The following is a 21,749-nucleotide window of genomic DNA, read 5'->3' on the forward strand; positions in this document are numbered from 1 at the left end:
TGGGAACAGTTTTATGGTAACTTATTACTCCATATCTTAGGGTTCACTTTAAGATTTTAAAATACTTTATTACAACTTTCAGGCCAAGAATTTTATGTGTAGAAAGCTATTTAGTAGAAATAAGCCTCCTCCAATACATCCCTGAGAATTGCTACTGGTTATGAATGGTTCTCAGAAGGGTTTTATATTGAGAAAGTATCTGACATTAAAGTACTCCTCTTTTACCAGAACTTAAACAAAACTTTGCTTTGGCAAGATGATCTTGGGGAGGCATCAGAAAAGGAGTGGGAACAAGCCCTGAGGGGCTATATGTGAATTTATGGCTGACTAACTTCAGACAGACATAGCTCTTTATTGAACACAGATGTTTTATTTTGTCTCCTCTTCTACCACAAGTGTAAGCTCGATGTTTAAGAAATGAAAAAATTTTAGATAAATCTTCTATTTCATTTTGTCTCTCAATTTTGTGAGGAAAATACACAGCATTGTAAGAGAATAAGCTGCACTTCATATGGACTCAGGATATTAAGACTAGATGTCATCTTAGCTTAAACATATTCACAGTTCAAATGTGCAAGAAATAACCATTTTCTCCCTTGTCTTAGCAAAAATATGCATTTAACCATTATGTGGCATACGGTATTTCTCCTAAACAAAATTGTTTTTATCTTAATTAAGCATATGTGGAACAGAATGCTCTTCAAAGAGTAAATAGTGAGAAATAACTTGAAGAATCCATAGCAATTTTTTTTTTTTAAGGTGACATTAGGTTCACCCTTTGTAAGGGGATATTATCTTAGGTGTTCTGTAGGAAAGAATGGAAGAACAGACTAGAGGTTTACCATCTGGCAACATCTTGTTGTACTGAATTGCATTTTGTTCACTGTGATCAAATGTTGCATAAAGCTGGGGAAAAATGTTTATAGGTAAGTGAGGCAGAGCCCAAAGAAAACAGGTATTTAAGAGGAAGATGTATACTGAAGTCAAAAATAGAGCTGTGTGGAAAAATTTGTATAAATTTGATGGAGGTGCTCTCAGGTACTGATAGCTATTTAATTCTCTGTTTTGAAAAGCTGAGGTGGAAAAAAGAAATAATTTCCTTTTGATGTATTATTATTATTTGATATCTGATTTTTAGCATCTTGGATGGTCGAAGTGTTGTGTAGGAATAAGGTGGGACACGAAATTGGTTAGTGAGGCCACTTCTTGGATGTGCTTTTATGCAGCTTTTAGGTGTGCCTACTGCTTTTTCCTGAATCCTGCAAGAAAAACTAGACCCCAAGCTCCACGACTTCCAGACTTCAATTTTGAAAAAAAGCAACCTGCAGAATTGCAATCTGAAACTGAGCCTTTAGATACTGGAGAGAGAAAGCTGCAGGAGAATGAACAGACAGAAGGTATGTACTAATCTTGTGAAGTCTGCTCTCTTTCTAATGTCCAGTGAGGTTCTCCCACCTTCTTGTAGCTACCATGTTCTTTTACTGGTATGTAAGATTTGTGTTCATATTTATCTGCTGTACCCAAGGAGTTCTCTGCCTAGATGAGTCTCTCATAAGAATAAGAACAACTTCCTGGTGGATGCAGTTTTTCTTTCAATTCTTTTTGTTGCCTAGAAGTAGGGACAAAAACATTACTAGCTTAGCTTGTTGATAGTGTGGTTTTCTGTCCTGTACCCTAAATTTCTTCATGTATATCTTGGAAATGATGGCTTAAAATTCTTAACTCCAATGTTACTGATAAACAGATGGAAAATAGCATTGTAAATTATACAAATAGTTAGGAAGGCAGTATGTCCTGAAGTGGTTAACTTTCACTGTGTTCAGCAGGTCATTTGATTGAGGTGTGTTGGAATTTCTGCCTTTGTTCCTTTTGTTGTTTTCCTCAGGGCAGGAAAATCTAGTAAAACTACCTTGTTTAAAATCGGGGAGTTCAAAGACAAATTGTCAATTTTAATTTAACATAGTTCCTTTTGAGAAGTTTTATAGTCTGCAGATAAAGTAGGCATCTGGTATACAGCCAACAGGAAGATTCAGTGTTTAGAAGACTTCAGAAATTAAAATTTCAAACCAAAGAATCTCCAGTTAGATGTGTTATTGTGTGCATATTGGAATTTTTGTTTTTATACCAGGGAGCGCGTGGTACAGAGTTATCAAATAGTGAACACTGCTGTGAACACTGAAACTGCACCAGCTGCAGGAAACTGTCCCAAGTAGAATATAATAAAAATAATGTTTCTATTCAGTTATCTTTAACACTGGGTACAAAATGGCATCAGCATTTACTTTCAGGCATGAGAAGACTGAATGAAAGGGATAGGGAAGTCTTATCTAACTGTAGCCATCTCTGGGTGTGGTTTGGTGTGGGTGTTCTGTAGGCAAAACTTGTTCGGTTTCTTTTCCTGTGCCATAGTGTCCTCTTCCCACATTAAAAGCGGTGCTTGTAACACAAAGCAGTTTGCCTTAGCTAGTTGCAAGGCAGCTGTAGAGCTGGCTACTGGCACACCTGAAGGGACAGTGTGTCCTTCTGTAGGATGGAAGAAGGTATGGGAGGGGAGAAAGGTATGCAGAAACAGAGATAACAGTGGAAATGGGAACTTTTAAAACTGCTTCACTACTATTACTATTATGGAAGTAAGGCCTAAATCAGATGCTTGAAGTTAAGACCATGCAGATTTTGTCTTTGTCCTCAAATGATCTTTTTTTTTTAAGTGAGTGGAGGATGAATTAGTAGCTGCTTAGCTCCTTCTAAAGGCAGAATTTTGATACAGACAAGCTATCATTTGTTACTGGGATCTTCAAAACTCTGGTTATTTGTCTCAGTCAAGAAGACTAGAAGTGTTCAGCCCTTGGAGATATGTGCCTTTGAGACTTCTGAGTATTATTCAGCTGCAGGTTCTTAGAGGTTTTGGGAGATCAAGTGCTAATTAAACTGGTATTATCATTAAAGAAATGCTTATCAAACTATGTCTTTAATGAGTCTGAGCTGCTGAGTCAGTTTATAGATGTTGTAAAGAACTGAAAAATCTTAAGAACTAGTGCATGATTTTCATTAGACACGAGATGCTGTAGGAGTGAAAATTCTGCGAAAAACTTTATGCTTTTTTAGAAGCAGAATTGTATCAAGTATTTCAGGATAAAATATGGGATGATTTTAATGCAGTAAATGTGAGATATTCCAGTTTATCTTTAACAAGGAGAACTTCTATCAGTATGGTGTTATTAATGTGCTCTCAAAAAAGAAAAAAAGATGTGGGGTCAAACACCAGTTTGTGTTCCCCCTCCCTCCCTACTAGGAAGGGTAGGTTGATTTTTCAGAAGAGGCAGAGATAACGGTATGCTGACTTTTGATGTCTAACTAGCTTAAATTTCTGCTATTTTCTGAATATGTCATCTCCAAGATGAATATGAAACAACCTGTTTTGATAATTAGTGAACAGCTAGGAATGGAATAAATGTATTACTATTTTACATAACTGATCTCTGAGAAATGTTTTGTTGATGTAATATAGGCCTGTGCTACCCTATCAGTTTGTCTTTGTGTATTAACTGCCTGTGGCTTGCCACAGAGTAATCTTATGAATGAGAAAATATCACTTTCAGTAAATCACTTTTTATGTCAAAACACTAATTAGAAGCATAATTTTGCTTACAGGCAGTCAGATTTTATTAACAAATAAACATATTCTTTATAAGTTTAAGGTATGAAGCTATCATTTTATTGAGGTATAGCTTTGTGGAAGGCTTTTGTTCACTTGAGTAATATAGCTGCTATCATAGCAAGAATAGAGTATCTTCACTTACAGATGTAAACAAATGTTAACACCAAGAAACCAACTTCAGGATGTTGACAACATAGGAAGATTCTTATCTGTAACTCCTTAAACCATAGTGCAAAGGAACTGTGCAAGCTAATGTGATACAGAAGTGCTATAAATATTTTTTTTTGTCAGCTACATTTACTAATGAAGCCAAATCTATTTTCAGTTATATGCTCATGCAACGACAAGCATGTTACATACTACTCTGGATAAGAGATCTGAAGATTGCTTATGGGGAGTGCTGTTGGTATTGAAACTTAGATTTCTAAATCCTTTGGAAATATAGTCTCATCAGTTGTGGTTCTTATGCAGATTACTGGAACAAACATCATGCTTCACTATTCAGAGTAGCTTAGGAAATTTTACTACCAGAATGAAGCAATATATTTCAGTTCTGTTCTTACCTTTTTCTTAAACGACTTGATCTTAAATGCCTTTCATTAAAGACTAGCCTGTTTTCTCATGAGCATTTAGAAGTATTAATGTTTGGGTCCTGTTGAAAAAGCCAACAGAAACCACTTTTATCCTTTTGATTAATTCTGTATTGCCCATATTTGGTACTACTACTGTGCATTCTTTAAGTACATTACATTTAGCAATGTTTTGAAAGTTGAAACAAGAAAATTTGGCAAATCACTTAAGCATTTTGTGGTGAATGTGTGGTGCTGATATTCAAAGGTCTTAGATGCCTTTGAACTTTTGATTTCATCATGAAGCATCGTAAAGCACTTTATGGAGACAGCATGTGATGCTGTCTCCATATTTGTGTGAATTCCTTTACCATCTTGACAAAATGATGATTTAATGCTCTCCCATGTTTAAGGCTTCTGGGTAGACTGCAACTGCTAGTATTTGAAAAGCAGATGCAGAAACTTGGTTTGTTGTTCAACAGAAGGGCTCACAGTAATATTAACCTTCAAAGATACTGCTGCTTCAAGCTTGTGCTTATTTGAGTTCCACCAAAAATAGAGATTGGCTTTAGGCAAGTGTTACAGGTGGAGCAGAAACTTTATCTAGGAATAAAACTGGCTGAGGACAAAGAACAGGTATAAGCTTGACAAGTCTGACCAAAACCAGTGTTCAAAGTCTATCTTCAAAAAAACTGGCCTGGTAAACATCCTTTGTTTCAGAGAATTGGCTTGCCTTTTAACAATGCATGCTCTGCTTTTATAGCACAGCATGAGTGCACTGTGTCTTCTGTAATTCACTATTTCCTTTAAAAGATGAATTTCTGCCTTCTGTGTTCTTTCTGTAATTCAGCTGATGCAGACAGAATTCCATGACTTCTCATGCAAACATGGATCAGCTTGCCTTGAATTTAATGACTTGTAAATATGATTTTTTTCAATTTAAAAATTACTTGTTTTCAGTGTACCAAGTTCAGTCTCATTGAACAGCATATCTTGCCTTTTTGGTAGAAAATAAAGGTTGCAAAGGTTCAACTGCTATGTCAATATTGGACTGCTTTTCCAAAGACTTAAAAATAGCTTTCTGTGATAAAAAAGCCATGAACACAGACTGCTATGGAAGCACATGTTCCTTAAATATATTTTAGCCATGTGGCACTGTGTGAAAGTCTGTTCTTCTAATGGGGAGCTGCAGCAGCGAAGAAAACTTGTCCCAAAAGTCTCAAAAGTGTGGAAATCTAATTTCTTTTAGACAATAGAAAGGTTAGTGTAGGATTGAGTTAGGTTTAGGTTGAGTGTAGCCAGTTGCTGTTAGTGAAATCTCTGACTTCATGAAGTTTTGTGAATAATTACCATACTCAAGTATTTTCTTTTGTAAACAGTTTGTCCCAGACACTAGAAATTTATTTCATACTTTCTTTTAACTTCTGTATTGATATACACACAACGGAATGGATAATGTGATATAATGATAGTGAACAGGAGCTCTCATAAGTTGGATTCTGTATTTAAGTATTTACCTAAAAACTAGGTGATGACTTCCAAATGATACCTACCTCTGTCTCATTTTAACTGCCCTAGTGAGTAAAGCATAGACTTTCAGTGGAAGAGACAGCTTTTGAGAACAAACATCTTTTCTTTGCCCTGAGGCTGAAAGCTCAACTATTTGTGCAGGAGCTGTCTAACCCATTTCAGGCAAACACTGTTGAGTTAATCCAGATAGTTTACGTAGCAGCTTTTTGTTCACCACTGCCTTCAATGTATTTCAGTCAAGAGCACTCTTGCAACAAGCTTTGCTAACAAATCCAAGTGGGTGGAAAATCTGGAGGGTTGGCAGTAATCTCTTGAGAACTGTACCTGGAAAAGAAAAGTCTTTGAAGAATAACTGGGAGCTTCATTGCATATCTCATCTTTGACAAAAATTAGCTTTGGACAAATGTGCACTGTTGCTGTCTAGTGCTTGGCCTCTCATTTGTACAGAATATGTTTTAATCTCATCACTTGTATGGAGTTGACATGCAGAACTATTTTGAATTAGGTAAACTAGCTTCATTTGTGACAATCTGGGCTCTGAGTTTTAATTTTGTAGCTTATTTTTTCATAGTTCAGAAAGAATTATCTTCTCTTGTTGGTAAGTAGTTGCTGTTCAAACAGAAAAGCTTAGAAAAAGCCAGGGTTTGTAAAATTCCACTGTAGAGGCAGAATTAGATGAGTGTGCCATCATTGTTACCAAAGCGCCAGAGATCTCTTGCTCAGAGTATTTCAGAATTTTGAAATCTATGGATCCTAACCATTTTGTAGTTTTTTCCTATTATCTTGTGATCTTTCTCCTCCCACCAAAGGCGATCTAAAGAAGAATAAGGATTATCTTTGATTTCTTGTTTGTTTGTACTAGTGGTGCTAAGGCTACATTTTTTTTCCCTCTAAGTACAGTTGCAAAGTAAATATATACTTAGTATAACTTATACTGTTTCTGTGAATATCTGTATAAAGGACATATGTCTTCCACTTAGACTAATAGTGATGTAGTACTGTGTTTCACTGGTTATCCAGTGAAATATTCTGTCACAAAAAGCAGGCTAGCTGACTCTTTATGATGTGAAGTACATATGCTTTCCAAGTACTAAGCATTAATCAGGGGTGTTAGGGGGGAAAAAAGGAATTGCTGGAGCCAGGAACAGTGTTTCTTAAGTTGTGTTAATACATCTTAAATTTGCCTGAAGCAGCATATAGCTGTTTGGATCATATATATGTACTTGCATTCTTCAGTTAAATCATGGGTTAATTATTAGTTATCGAAGACACTAACACTTTTTTGTCATCTTTAAATTTACTTTCAGAGCTTTATCTCTTCTTAGCTACTGCTTTTATAGTCATTTAAATTGTGCAATACTATGATCAAATTGACTTTAGACAAGCTTTCCATTGATCAATGTATTGAAAATGGAATCGCTAATGAAGGTTGACCATATTTATAGGTGGAGTTAGTAGCATTCTACTAACCTAACAGATTTCTCTGACTTCCCATTTAAAGGATCCACTCCTGAGTTCTGTGTAACTTTGTCAGACTTTTATTAGACTAAAGTTTTCATGTAAACTGGTTTGTTTTAGCTGTACGTTTTAGGAGGGTTTGAACAGTTCCCAAGAATGAGGTGAAGGAAAAGGTCATGTAAAATATATACCTGAAAATTTTTCCTTAGAAGTGGTGTCTCCATGCTTTCAAGTGGAATATAAAAATGAAGGGAGCATCATTCTCTTTCTCCTTTGAATATAGATGGTTAGAACATGCATCCTGTCAGACTTTCTCCTCTTTATTGGAAGCTTCTGGGGACTAGCAGCTAATACTCCCTGAAGCTGTCCTTAAACATGTTTTAGGCACTCAGCATTCACCTCTGATCAGACTGAAAGCATAGTATCTTCAATCCCTATGCTTCATAAGACTAAAAACATGTCACTTCTGCAGGGTCCTAAGTATCATTCCATTGAGGACTGCAGAACTGAAACTGGGTAAAAAGTAATGGTTGCATTGGACCATGCTAAGAATTATAAGAAAGGGCATGGAGTCATCTCTTTCTCCCACCATATGCTTTCTTTGTGACTCTAGCCTAACCCATAGCAGTAAAGAGAGAATCTAGCTCCTGAACTCAGTATGGAAAAGCTTGGATCAAGTAAAGGAGCAAACTTGTTCATAGAATTTGAGATTGAAGAAAATAGGAAGAGGTGAGACAAAGAAAACTCAGTTGGGAGGTTAAGATTGGGTGGGCACAGGTTGGGACTGGAAAAAGAAGAAAATTGTTTGAAGAGCAGTGGGGGAGTGAGATGATCTGGAAAGAAACTGGGAACATTAAACTATTTGGGGAGGAATAAGAGGACTGACAATCTGACAAACGGCTCCAGAGAAGTACTGGAACAAGAAGCCAAGGCAGGTGTTGAGCAGACTGAGCAACCGAAAAAGTAGGGAGGAAAGTTGGCTGCAAACCTGCTAAGATGGAAGATCAAGTCAGATGAAGAAATGGGGAAGCTGAACTGAACTGAGCAGTCTATGAAGTGGAGCCTGGGACTAGCTAGCTGAGGAGAATGGTGTAGACCGTGGAGCTGTGTGTGGGGAAGAGGTCCCATGTTCCTGGTGACAGACAGCAGTTGTACCAGTTCTGCTGGACCAGAGTGTGCAGCAGCCACTCTTCTTGGTAGTAACTTGCAAAGCCAGAGCAGTGGCTCTAACAACTTCAGCCCTGCTAGTGTTCTGTGATTATCAGCCTGAAACAGTCTGATTGCTTTCAGACACTCAACACATTTTGATAAATAAGCAGTTACAAACATTTGGTAAGGTTAACATTTTTGATCTGTAAACTTAAATTTGCACCAATTTTGCAAACTGTTTGCCTTCACAATATGCATTATAATAATCAGTAGACTCCCATCAATAGTCTTTACTACCCCTGTGTCATCTACTGCTCTAGTTAGTGTTCAGTTATTCATTGTTTATGCTTACTTCACAATGTGACAGTCTCTCTTCCCATTTGCTACTGAAATCCTGTTATGAAGCTAGAAGTTACTACTTTAGTCAAATACTTGTATTACCTCTAATCTTCAAAATATGCCTGTTATCACAAACTCCTGGTACAGATTGAGAGTGAAGACACAGGTAGATTAAGAATGCTCAGTAATTTTGGTCACTTGTTTTGAGATGTCCTGAACTAGATTGTTCTAAAATATTTAGTTACATGCTCTTCATGTTCAGAGTAGTTTCTACTAAGTTGAAATCTGTGTTAGAAGTCTTGTAGGAAGAGCTATACCGTTGCAAACTTCCATTACCAAGCACAAATAAGCTGATTTACCATCAGATCTTAATTCTGATACTGTCTCACATTAAAAGAATAAGTTTAGAAAGATTCTGTTGAGGGTGAATGTAAACATATATGCACCAAAGGTATAATATTTTCTTAATAGGGTCTGAAGTCTTTTCCATAGTATTTTCTTTTTCCTTAAACTTTACAGATTTTTTTTAACTTATGACTCTCTTGCTAGAAAAATGAAATAGATTTTGGTATTTGAGAATTTCATGTAGTGACTACTTGAAACTTGTGTGTGATTGGAAGATATTGTTTCACACGCTTTCTTTTCTAAATATTAGCTACTTCACTTCTGAAAGTGGTAACATGATGTTTTTTCTTTTCACAGAATCTGAAGAAGAAACTGCTCAGATTATTGAGACAAAGCAAATAGATAACCAAGCCCCAAGTCCTGAGCAGCTAAATGATAAGTTAGCTGAAGAAGTTGAAAAAGAGGGAGCAGAAAATGAAATTGAGTTTTCAGCTGTTGAAACAGATTCTGCTATTTCAGCTAAACAGAGTGAAGAATCTTTAATGAAAGCAGAATAAAATACTTCAAGTGCCTTCTGTAGCTAGTTCTTTTAGCTTTGTTCATGCCTGTTACTATTCAGGTGAGCTTTTTTAATGGTACAACTTAAAAATATTGCTTGAGCTTGAACTGCCTCACTGCCACAGTATGTCAAAGCTATGTGTAAAAATGGGTATTGTACATTAAGCATGTGTCTTTAAATGAGTTAACACAGAGCAGAATGTATAGTCATTTGAAGTCTAACAGTTGTAGCCATTGTTCAGTTTTGCATACTTAAAAAGTACAAGTTTATTTAGGGGTGACCTATAATTTGATATGCCTTTAGCTGTCAAACAAAGCAATTATTGGCAGCAACTGACCTAGTGAAGTTTGGTTTAGTGAACTTAAGATACTTTTTAATGCTTTCCTGCTAACATGGATTGACTACATTTTAAATACACAGATGTTTACAAGCTGAAGTGTCATCTAACATTTGACTTAAGCATATGGAAAGTGTCATTACAGTGGTGTCAATGTTATTCATTGTCTAACTTCTTGACAGAATTCAGTTAAATGGCACTCAGATAAATGCTATTTCCTTTGGTGTTTGCATTGCAGATGAACCAGAGGTGCATACATACAAAACTGTTTTTGTGTTTACATAAAATATAGGAAGTCTCTGCACTTGATTGTACTTGAATACAAAGCACTATTTATACCTGTAAAATAATGACAAGATAAGTGAATTTTGTGCCTTTGTGTATTTTGTTAAAGGAAAATAAAGACATGTAGCAGCAATATTTGCTTTGTGATTCCTAGAACTTCAGAGAACTTCTAATCTGCTGTATGCAACTATACTACAGTTGCCTTGTGGAAATTGAAAAAGAATGTGATGGCTTACAAAGAACATACACATAGATGTAGCTAAGATGGCTTTAGTAAAACTGAAATAGATTGTTCATCAATAGGGGAAGTGTACATGCAATTATCAAAAGATTTTTCCTACTGCCTAAAATCTAATTCTGTTTTTGGACAACATCACAATGAATATTTGTTGCTGGATCACTGCAGAGCTATACTTTTTAATCATATAAATGTTTAAAGCTAAGCACACTTATTATGCAAGTCCAGATAAATATAATAGTTGGGAACCCGGACCAGAAGTCTTCTGGTGACGAAGTGAGGCACCTAAATAAATCAAACTGATTTTTTTTGTACACGCTCACCATGCTTAGCTCAGTTGACTTACTAGTAGTTGCGATAAAACCTTTGAGTCTGTAATGCCCTCCATGTACTTCACTATATGGAGGGAGGGGAAAACTTTTAAACACACTTTAAAAATATTTCATCTTGGGCTCAAAATGAACTGTTTTTACAATATAAAGGCAGCAAAATCTTAATGCTAACGCCCTCTGCAAGAAGTATGTTTCTAAATATGACCTCAGATTCTGTATCTGAATATGAGACACAAGTTTGTACCTGAACAGCAGTAATTAGTGTTTCTTTTCCAATATATGCATTATTTTCTGATTCTTTCAGGTTAGTTTAAAAGCTCAACCCTCAGGTTCAAGTTCAGGAGAAGGTCTGTATTTAGATTTAAAAAAAAAAAAAATTCTGGTTAACTAGTTGCAATTCATATTTCAATTAGTCTTAATAGGCAAAGTGCAGGCAAGTGATTTAAAGAGTACTTGTAGATGTTTGGTTACATGTTATACAGAATTAGTAAAAACAGTTAACCATTTCATGTGTGACTATCTTGATTTGGAATCTAAAGAAAACAGTCCCTTTTCCAAACATTGCCTCTGAGTATGAGAAAAGTACCTATCACAAAGTGATAGGGGAACACATTTTTTGTAATTTTTAAAAAAAGTGTGTATCTTCTATCCTGAAACTTCTATGAAACAAAATATTGGAAATTTTGAAAGATAATAATGCTTATGCATTTGTGTAAAATTTTCAAATATCCCTATTTCGTGCATCACCAGTTTATCTGTGTAAAGGCTCTTTTTTAAAAAGAAATCACAGGACAGTGTAGTGAATCAACCCAGTTAAGCTATTGGATGTGCTTATCTTTGTAGTACTAAACAGGTAAAATTTAATGTATGATCCCCATTAGGGATATTTGAATTACTATCACTTCAGTGATTGAGATTATTCTAGGCCTGTGTGTTAATTTACTTTAAAAATTGTATTTTATGTATCTGTAGAGTATTCTAGGTCCTTCCCTTGAGATGCAGTTATCAGGCTGTATGCATACAATATCTATTGAATAGGCTGAGAAAAGAATCCGATATTAATTATCTATTTCTTTTGTTACTGCAAGATATGTATTTCTGTATGGTCTCCTTTTATCAAGGAAACATACTTTCTGCTATGTCAAATCTTAGGTTGTTGGGAATCTGAATTCTTTTTGAAAGAGAAGAACTGGTATCTTGCATGGGATGGCTGGGGGAAGCATTATTTCTCCCAACACTGCTCCCAATGTGCTTAAATGTGACATTAGCAACTTTCAACAGAGTGATTGATAATTTGTATTTAGTATGTCACTGAAGAATCAGGTAGAAACAGTCAGCCTGACAAGAAAACATACTTGCTTAAATGCATGAAACCTAGACTTATGAGAACTAAGGCTACCTAGCATTTTTGAGGAGGGGAAGAATAAGGGAGCCTTAAGTACATGATAGTTTTTCTCAGAGGTTTTCATATAGAAGAAGCAGTAAAGATAATGTTTCCAAGCAATCATTCCCACTAACTGCTTCAGAAGACTTGGAAAAGAAGTTAAGGGATGTCCTGGTATTACTTAAGTAGAGAATGATTTATTTCTAACTTTATAATTTTTCAGGGCATTAAAACAGCCATAATAAGCGAGGGTAGAGAGGTAATTAATCTGTAAGTGACTTCAGACTTGGGGAGATGCCAATGATAGAAATGGACTCTGGGCTTTCCTAAATTTACAGTAAGCTTTCACAAGTATGCATACTGCCAGGTATGTATGCCTCAGTCCTTATATGAATGTAAAAAAAGATTCTGTTTCTGGGGCAGTTGGTTCTTGGCATCTGTCTTTAAGAATGGCAATAATAATAGGTGCCTGTCCAACAGAAATTGGCCTGGAATCCATAAATATCTTTCAGGGAAGAGCAGTTTAGACTTTGTGTTGCCAGACTTAGTCATGCTTTTGTAGCTCTGAAAACTCAAAAAAGGAGTATCTAGAATAAAAAGGTACAGCAGTCATCAGTGATTTATCCCGGTTTTAGACTGACTCTCAAAAGATGAGAAAGATGGAAGAAAGTATGTGTGGCGAAATGTAACAAATAGGATGGCCCTGTGTTTTGTTGTCTTCTGACTTCCCAATGTGTATTTGAACACATTATATGCATTTTGAATACTTTCAAAAGTACTTAAAAACCTAGTCATGTGAAAGATGTTGTACAAGCCCCTTTATTCCTGTAGCCTGGAGGAGGAGAAAATCATGAAGTGGGGTAGTAAAGTAATACTTAAGAAGCTTGTTTGTGCTTGTTTGTGAATATAAAGTCCTTGTAAATAAGCTACTTCTGAGTAGAGGGTTTGTTAGCTCTTTCATAATCAGGAAGACGACAGGGGTAAGGAATGACCTTTCCGTGAATGTTTCAATAGAATATTAACCCTGAAAATTCATTTTAACATCACTGTTGGCAGAGCATCATTTGATCTGTATGCTGACTGTCCTCAAGCAAAATCTTTCAGCCCTCACTTTCTTCCAAGTCTTAGTGATTGTTTTTGCATATCTCCAACATATTCTTTCTTTTCCAGTCATATGGTTAAAACTTCAGTGTCTCAGATCTCAGTACCTCATTTTTCAATTACTTTCTTGAACTGATAAATGAAAACCTGTCTTGATTTTTGGCAAAGTTAGCCTCTAAAGTTTAAGTGTGTAGTACATGAAAGACTGCAGTAGTATTGACACTTTAAATAAATAAAAGGTATTAGTTATAAGTGTGTGAGGTGTATAGACACTAGGAAGAAAGTAAGTCATCCATGAATAAACTCAAACTGGAAGTTTGAAAGTTTCTAATGATTTAGCCAAGTAAATTTCCAGGAGGAATTAGGTTTAAAATAGTTTCATAGGAGTGAGCAGACAATAAGAAATTAGTCTCTGTGACCAGTGTGCATCTTTCCTGTGTTCTTTCACTTAAGGATGTATTAAGCCCTAGGATCTGTGTAGTAGTTCATGGAAGGGTTCTTTTTTAGCTGTTGTCAGAAAGTTTTGATTCACTGCAAGGAATATGTTTGTGGAAATTTTGATAATTATCCATCTGTGGCAGGGTTCCTCACTTCTAGGATTAGTAAAAGTAACAGTATTTATTTTTTAAAACAAATTATTAACCCTCAGACTAGGAGAAACATTTCTCCCTAATTCTTACCTTCGTTCTTGAGCTGTAGTTGCTTGATGGTATTTGATGTGCAGTTGTGGATGTGTGGTGATGGGCAAGTGAGTAGGACAGACTGTGGTCTTGAGGCGAAGTTCTCGGTTTTCAAGTTTGTGGAGGGTGATGAAGGGGAGGAATTACAACCAACTCTTCTATTGCTAATGTTCCTACTGGGTTGATTGATATAGGACTGTTGGCTTCCAGGTCTTGGTGTGTAATAGCATCACAACTTCTTTTGGAGGAAAAACTGTAAGCTTCTAGCAGAAGCGGTCTGTATGTTACATAGTCGTGATTCTGTATCTACTAGTATGAGATTAAATGTGCTTCATGCTCTCAATTTTGACTGTTCAGAGGAAAAAGCTGCCATTCTGAGTAGGTAGGAATTTCTTGATACTTGGTCTTTGGAGGGGGGTGGTGGTGGTGCTTATGCAACAAGTAGAAAAGTTATAATAGCTTTTAACAATAAAAACTGCTTCCCTGCAGTTAAAAAAAAAAAAAAAAAAAAAAAGGCTGTCCCATAAGGTCAAGAGTTTCAAGGAATTTGGCTTCTCTTCACCATTGCTTTTGATTTGTGGACCTCTCTGAGGTCCTGTCAAGTCACATTCAAACTTTTTTTCTGCAAGAATAAGACCTAGAGATGTGTATGATGGGCAGGATAGAGAGAAGGGTTTTAAAATGAAACATATTGAATATACAATAATTTGCTCCCAAACCATGGGGTTTTGAGATTAAAGCAAACTCTTAAGATTCTTGATAAGATTATCTGAGTTGGCAATGGTGAAAAATCTAAAGCACTGAATTGCAATATAACCCTTTCAAGGTTGCATAAAATCAATTTGATCATGACTTAATTTTTACGTAGAAGGGAGGTGCTGACTATAATTCTCATAGTACTAGTATTTCTCACTATCGTCACTGAGAACAAACATACTTCAGGACTGCTTCTGTACATACCTAGCATTAGGCTACTAAGTATTCTCAGTAAGCAGTTACTAATATATTTCAGCAGTGCCTCATAAGCTTTTTCCCCACTGTGAAATCATGTATTCTTTTCATTGTGTGACAAGAATAATTTGCAAAAGGAAGACTGCAACAGTTAGAAATACATGCAGCAAAATCCTTAAATAATCAGATACAGGAGAAAACAATGGATGCAAATACTGGAAATTGGACAATTGGGGTATTCAATTTGCAAATTCAAATTCAACTCTAAATTTGTAACTTAAATTGAAATAATAATTTTCTTTTTCTCTTTCTCTCTCCATTTTGCTGCCTAAATGAAAATTAAGATGCTGGATTTGTAGAAAACTCTGAAGCAACAAAGACCTTCCAGCTATCCTGAAATGTTCTGCCCTCTAATTTCTTGCACCGCTTCAAGGAGCTCTACTCAATTCAGGAAACTTAATTATGAATTGTTCAACACAGAGACAAACATTTTACAAAAGCACAAAGTTCATTTTAAAAAAACTATTTAAAATGAAGTTTTAGGTGAAATGTGAAAGTTAACATTTCTTAAACAATGTTTGTAGTTGCGTATCCTGTATTTATTGTACTCTAAGCATTTATTTAAACAGGAGATATTATATTTATAGAATGTTTCAGTTCCTGTTGTTTCAATAGCCTTGTTGCATTAGTAAAGATTTCGTATGTTTATGTAGTATACAGTATGAATAGCCTCTTTAATCAAAAGTATCATTTCAATCTTAGCTATGGTCTTGACCAGCAGTTACTCCATCTGTAATTGAAACTCCATTAAAACCAGTGGCAAAGATGTTGATTACTGTGAATTGTTAGTCTGATAGACTTCACTATGAAATTTCTCCTAGCTTTTCTGCTTGTAGTTGGGAAGATATTTAAGCTTGTGCTCCCCTTTTGAAATATATTTTTATTGAATTCAACAAATTTAAAAAAGATGTATAAAGTTAAATTATATTGCTTCTTATTCAAATATGTGCTACCTTGCTGTGTATGTAATTACCTAAGAAAAAACTTGATTCTGAAAAGGCTGTTGATTGTTTATCTGATCCAGATTGTGACTGGAATAAGAATCATGTTGCTCTTTGCCTAGTAACAGTTTTTAAGGTGACTTGTACTTTTGAGATGATGGTTCTTTTTAATAATTAATTTTGCACTGTCTGTGCTCAATTTCAAGTTGGATTTCATAGACCTAAATGGCCTCGTGTGTTACCAAAACAAGGATGGGGATGTCCCTGCCTCTTCAGTGCATCCCCCACCCCCACAGTTGGACTGGCATAGGTAGAAAACAAAAGTTGTTCAAGGTTGAGTAAATTCTGATAAGACCAATTTATCTATACCACAAACAATTGTGAAAGTTGTTGGTACATGGCATGAACAGCCAGCTACTCTCAAAGGTCAGGCTGGCATAAGACTGCAAAATTTTGTGTGCGCAGTGAAGTAGAGGCATTGAAAACCTGCCTTGATTCAGTAAAAAATATTGTGTGGCAACTTCAGAGGAGACAGTAGAATTCTGAAGATACCGACTTTTTGTCTGTAATTCCCCCATTCCATAAACATGTATGTTTCAGGGTAGATATTATAGGTTTTATTGTATCTAAATGGTGATTTATGTCCTTATTCTTGCATTATTGTCCACAAGGTACTGCCCTGTGTCACAGGCCTGTATTACCTAATTTTTTCAGACTGTTTTATTTTCATTAGTACAACTGCTTTAGCTTGTGATCAGTGTACTGTACCTCATTGATAATCTAAGAGAGTATTAGACGCGCAGAACTGACATCTAACCCTGTCAGTCTAGCTGATTGACCCCTCAGCTTCCGAAACATGGCTTCATTTTTTTAAAATCCAAGTTAGCCCCACATCCGTTTTCACACACATTCTGGGCAGTTTAAAGGTTGGTCAGAATCGAATATTGCTCTTTCAAATTTGATAATGTATGAGTACAGAACTGTGACCTTTGATACTTAGTAATACATCAACATGACATGAGCAGTAAGTGCAGCAATTACCTTTACTACACTTGAGATTGTGTTTTAGTTCTCATCTCGCAAGCAATTATTTCAGGAAAAAAAGGATGTCTCTAAGTTGAATATATTTTGCAAATAGTGTAAATGCAGAAATTAATCTTCGGAGACTTTCTGATTTACAGGTGATTATTTTTCAAATGAACCTTGGCTTTTAAATTAACATTGCTTCAGTAGTAGAAGGGAGTGAGTTTTGACTCTTGTGCCATTGGCTTTTACAATACTGTTTTCTGGGAGAATCTTTTTAACCATTTTTTGATGTGTTCTGAGATAATGTAAGGTTCATATTCTGACTTACAGCTAAGGCCTGATCCTGCAAGTAGTTGACATATCACTGCCTCCATGTAGCTCCCATAATAATACTTATAAGAGTTATAGTTGCATGCATGATAACACAAGTCAACTTGCTTTTTTTTCTTTTTAAGTATCTTGTAGAACATATGAGAATCTCATTAGACCTGCACTGTGTATTGATTTAGAAGGCTGCTTTAGCTGCTCCAGCAATGTTTCATCTTTTTTCTGGTCAGATCAAGACACATTTGGTTTAGTTTCCAAGTCTTCTCCTTCACCTGTTGTTACAAATTATTTGGATAATGATAGTGCACAACCACTACCTGGTAGGCACTATGAAAACACAAATCCATGCTCCATTGCCAAAGAGTATAAAGCCTCTGCATCTGTAAGAGGAGGACTGGTACCAGTTATAGCTTCTGTTCTGTGGACTAAAAATCAGAATAAAATTACTATGTCATTCTGAGCAAGCAATTGAGTAACCACTGAATGGTGACTTTTCATCAATGCTATCTGTCATGAGCAAGACTCAAAGGAATAACGTGCAGCAGAACTTACTGTTTTTCTAAAATACCGGCTTCCTCGGCAGCCAAACACTAAGTGTGTTGGCTTGCTAGAGTGCTTATGCATTGAAATTTTTCCTCGGTGAAGATTATAATTTGTAATTCAGGAGCTAGGAGAAATGTTCATTCTGTTCTGTATTGAGATGAAATCAGCACCTTTTAAAACGGGATTTTTAAGCTGTCAGAAATCCATACACCTAATTTACAATAATGGTTGTCCTTGTTGGGACACTTATGCAGGAGCAGAAGACCAGTGTGGTTGATTTGGAGTAGGAACTGAAGCTTGTATCTCCCAAATCTAAGGTGAGTAGACGGGTAACTTTTTTTCTAGAGTAGGTTTCTTTTTCTAGCAACTGGCTTTGGGGGTGATCACTTGCTGTATATGCACCTTGGCTGTAAATTGATCATAAACCTGAAAACTTTTCTAACGAAAGTTTCATCAAAATGGAAAGGTCTCGCTTACAGATTTTCTAACACCTTCTAGCAACAAATTCTTTGCTATTTGTAGTCTTGTCCCTCCTTTGAGAGGGAAAGAAAGCCAATACAGTAGATCATTACATAAATTAGTCCTAATCAAAGTCTTGGTCATACAAACTTTTCTGCAAAGCCACAAGGAAGGTCCTGTGTGGGGAAGTTCAGTTCTGGAAGCATGTTTCTGTGCCATTTCTTGTTGCTTTGAACCTGTGCCATGTAAAGGGAACTTAGGCCTTTAACTGCTTCAAAATGAAAACTCCAGCTTTTTTGCATTCTTTCATTGATTTTAAATGTTAATAGTACTAGTTTATTTTGAAAGAAATAATCTTGTTGCACAGTATTTTCCATTAAAAAAATGTAAATAGTCTGTATGTGGAAATCTTGAGCTGAAAATGGCTGAAAACCAAAACAGTTTTCAAACCAAGGTACTGTGTGTGTTGATGACATAGCAATGAATGTGGTTGCAACAATTCAATGTGGAAGTCTGTTTTTCTATTAAGGCTCTATTTTTATAGGAAAGTTGCTTACAGTAAAAGAATGCAATTGTGGTAGTAGTTAGCTGGGTGGAAAAGTATATTTGTTACTTTACTACAAGTGAAAATGGCAAAACCTTGGCAACTGTTGTATCATTACAAGTCAGTACTTGTTGATTGTTGTTTGCCCACTCTGAATTTATTACTTCTAATAAGAACTCTGACATCTTCAGTTCTTCTCTCTAAACAGTAGTGTATAATATTAACCATTTGTAAAGAGCAGACAACACTGGTATTCCCCAACAGTAGCAGAATCCCTCTTATAGTATCAGGAAAATGCTTTTCTCTCATATTTTAGAGAAGGGAGTGAATATAGTATTTTTGCACCATTTCTACTTCAACAATATTAGTAGAAATATTTATTTGTCAAAAACACTAGCATTTCTGCTTGTTTGAGCTATTTAGCTACAGCTTTGCATAGCTGAGGCTTTTTTAAAGAGACAGTGAATGACGGCCTGGATGCAGAATGTATTTTCTTTTTTTAGACTTGAAACTTATCTTACAGGCTTGCAGTGGTGTGAAATCCTCCTGAAAGGAGATTGTTATATGACTGAACAAATGATGGGCAGTTGAAATTTAGGGGCACTTAATGTGAGCTACTCAGCTAAGACTGTGTGCATCTTATTGTGAATATTCCTGATGTAATATAATAAGACATTATGTTCATCCAGTAATGGATGTCTGATCTATTTGATTTTAAAAATCTCAATTGCTTTAAGAATTTTCACAAGATGCATTCTGAATAAGTGTAATGATTCTGCGAGCTAGAATATTGTTAGCCATTGTGAACAGTACTGAAGGAGTCTCAGTATATATAATGTGATGGATGCAATTTTGTCTGAATTTTTTTCCAAGGCCAATTTAATTTTGATTTATTTGCCTCATTAACCCAAGGATTCAGCAAATTGAATGCCACCTGAGTAAGGTATTATTAACACTAGTGAAACATCTTCAAAATCACTCCATGCTTATAAATTGGTCTTTTGAAAGCATTTTAAAGGCATAATGATACTGTTGTGAAAATGAACAGCATCCTTTAAAAATTGTAAAATGCTTATCTGATTTCTGAAATAAGACTTGGTCACCTGACTTAAATGTATACTGATCTATTATTTATGCTTTGAAAATAGAGCTGATAAAAAGCATAAGTGTTCTTGATATTATATTTTGTCATATCTGGCTAAAAAGATTGAAATCCAGAGAAACAATTTTCTGAAGAAATGAAATAGTATGCCCTCCTGAACCCCTGGGGAAAATAGCCTCTCTCTTTGCTCAGAATATGAAACAGTAAAACAGTATAAGTAAAACAGACAGCCCATGTCACATTGCTATTTGTACAGTTTGGAAAGATGTTTTAAAAACATTTTCTAGTTATTTTTGATAAATAAATGGTGCAAATAACATCTGCAAAACAACCCTGCTGATGTAAGATTTTTCAAATCAGATTTGTTTCTCAGTGAAAGTGGGAAAATTGCTTTGCAAAACTAAAGTTGTATAACTCTCAAAAATATTCAAAACAAATGTACAAGAGTATATCTTGCTCCCCTTTTACCCTCTCTCAAAGATACTAATGCTGATTCTCTATCATCTTTGCTTTTGGACTCAGAAGGTGGCTTGATAAAATTCTCAAATAACATAAAGCTTAGTTACTAAACATAAACATAGACATTTTTATAAGTCAATATCTGAACACTCAAATTGGTACCTGGGCATCCAGCTACACTTTTGGAACTGCAGCCTACTTAAAGGCTTGAGATTTCCACTTGAGTCAATGCCCCACTGAAAAATGAGTTTAAGGGTTGTATCACCTTCCACAGGTGATGCATCTGTGGTCAGGGAGGAACAAAGAAAATGTGTTTTGCCTAGCTGTTGCCTTCTGCAGGTTCTGCTGGAGACCCTCATACCGAGGATGAATGGGACTTCTTCAAAGCCCCGTGGCTTCCAGAAGCACACTCTTCAGTATGTGAACGCTGATTTCACTTTACTTTCCTTCACTGTGAGGTGAAAACTGAGGTGGAAATTCCCTGGGCAGCAGGATCGGGATGTCTGACCTCGTAGCTCCGCAAATGCCCTGTTGCTGAAGACTAGCCAAGTAAGCATGTGTCAGTAGAGTCCCTGAAACATTGCTCCCCTAGGAGCTGGCTTTCGGCTGTGTTTGTGGAATGTGCATCTTCAAAGCAAAATGTATTTGGGCAGAATTTCTCTCCTGCCATGTTATACTTGAGACTTCCATTGTCTGTAGAGTTGGCTAAAGCTGACTTTTCTTTACTGATATTTTCATAGGCTGCTTAGTGGACTCCATCCAAGAAGGACTAAATTCTGTGATGTATCTGCAGAGTACAAGAGGTGCATATTTTGTAAATATGTATGTGTTTAATAGAGAATGCAAGAAAAGAAAGCATTTTTGTTCATTTTCTATCTGTAAATTTTATAAATATAATGTTTTAATAAAGTCTACCTTTTGAGTTTATGCAAGGCTAGAATATTGCTTGGCATTTTATTTTGACACCTGAACAAAGAGTAAGTCATTGGGGAGTTTATTAAACTAGTAACATTTCACTGAGCTAATCTTTCTGTTGAATGAATAACCTCTTGGGTAGGGAGTCTTTGTCAAGGTCGGGGTAGAATTCTGGAACTGTTATTTTTTATGTTCTGGTTATACATGTTCACTGTCATATATAACTATAGAGGTGTTAATGGAAGTCTTGCCACTCTGAATAGTCTGAATGGATGTTTTCATACAGCAAATACAGAAAAGGAATGAACACGGTGATAGAGTCCTAAAAAACTCAAGCATTATTAATCCACCCACAGTTTATTTCTGGTTTCTCTTTGACAAAAGACTCAAGTGCTTCAATATAACACATTTATCAGTAACTCTTCATCTCTTAATGGGAAGGGCATTATATATAGCCA

At 35.8% G+C, this 21,749-nt stretch overlaps 1 protein-coding gene across 6 annotated transcripts in view; it reads left to right on the forward strand.

The window, feature by feature from the left end:
* The window catches only part of LNPK (lunapark, ER junction formation factor), a 54,497-nt gene extending 33,194 nt beyond the window's left edge, over positions 1 to 21,303 (forward strand). For 3 of the 6 annotated variants that reach the window (XR_010884559.1, XR_010884563.1, XR_010884561.1), the window contains exons 12-15: positions 1,227 to 1,397; positions 9,406 to 9,667; positions 15,260 to 18,129; positions 20,716 to 21,303. Coding sequence is in view for 1 of the 6 variants with exons in the window: in XM_067299017.1 (XP_067155118.1) it covers positions 1,227 to 1,397; positions 9,406 to 9,605 (371 nt within the window). In the remaining 5 variants the exon portion in view is untranslated. Of the gene's footprint in view, positions 1 to 1,226; positions 1,398 to 9,405; positions 10,365 to 15,259; positions 18,130 to 20,715 lie in introns of those variants that run through there. The other 3 variants (XR_010884562.1, XR_010884560.1, XM_067299017.1) reach the window with 3 other exon arrangements.
* Positions 21,304 to 21,749: the final 446 nt, after the last annotated feature.

The sequence above is a fragment of the Apteryx mantelli genome, chromosome 6 (assembly GCF_036417845.1).
Source record: "Apteryx mantelli isolate bAptMan1 chromosome 6, bAptMan1.hap1, whole genome shotgun sequence".
NCBI lineage: Eukaryota > Metazoa > Chordata > Aves > Apterygiformes > Apterygidae > Apteryx > Apteryx mantelli.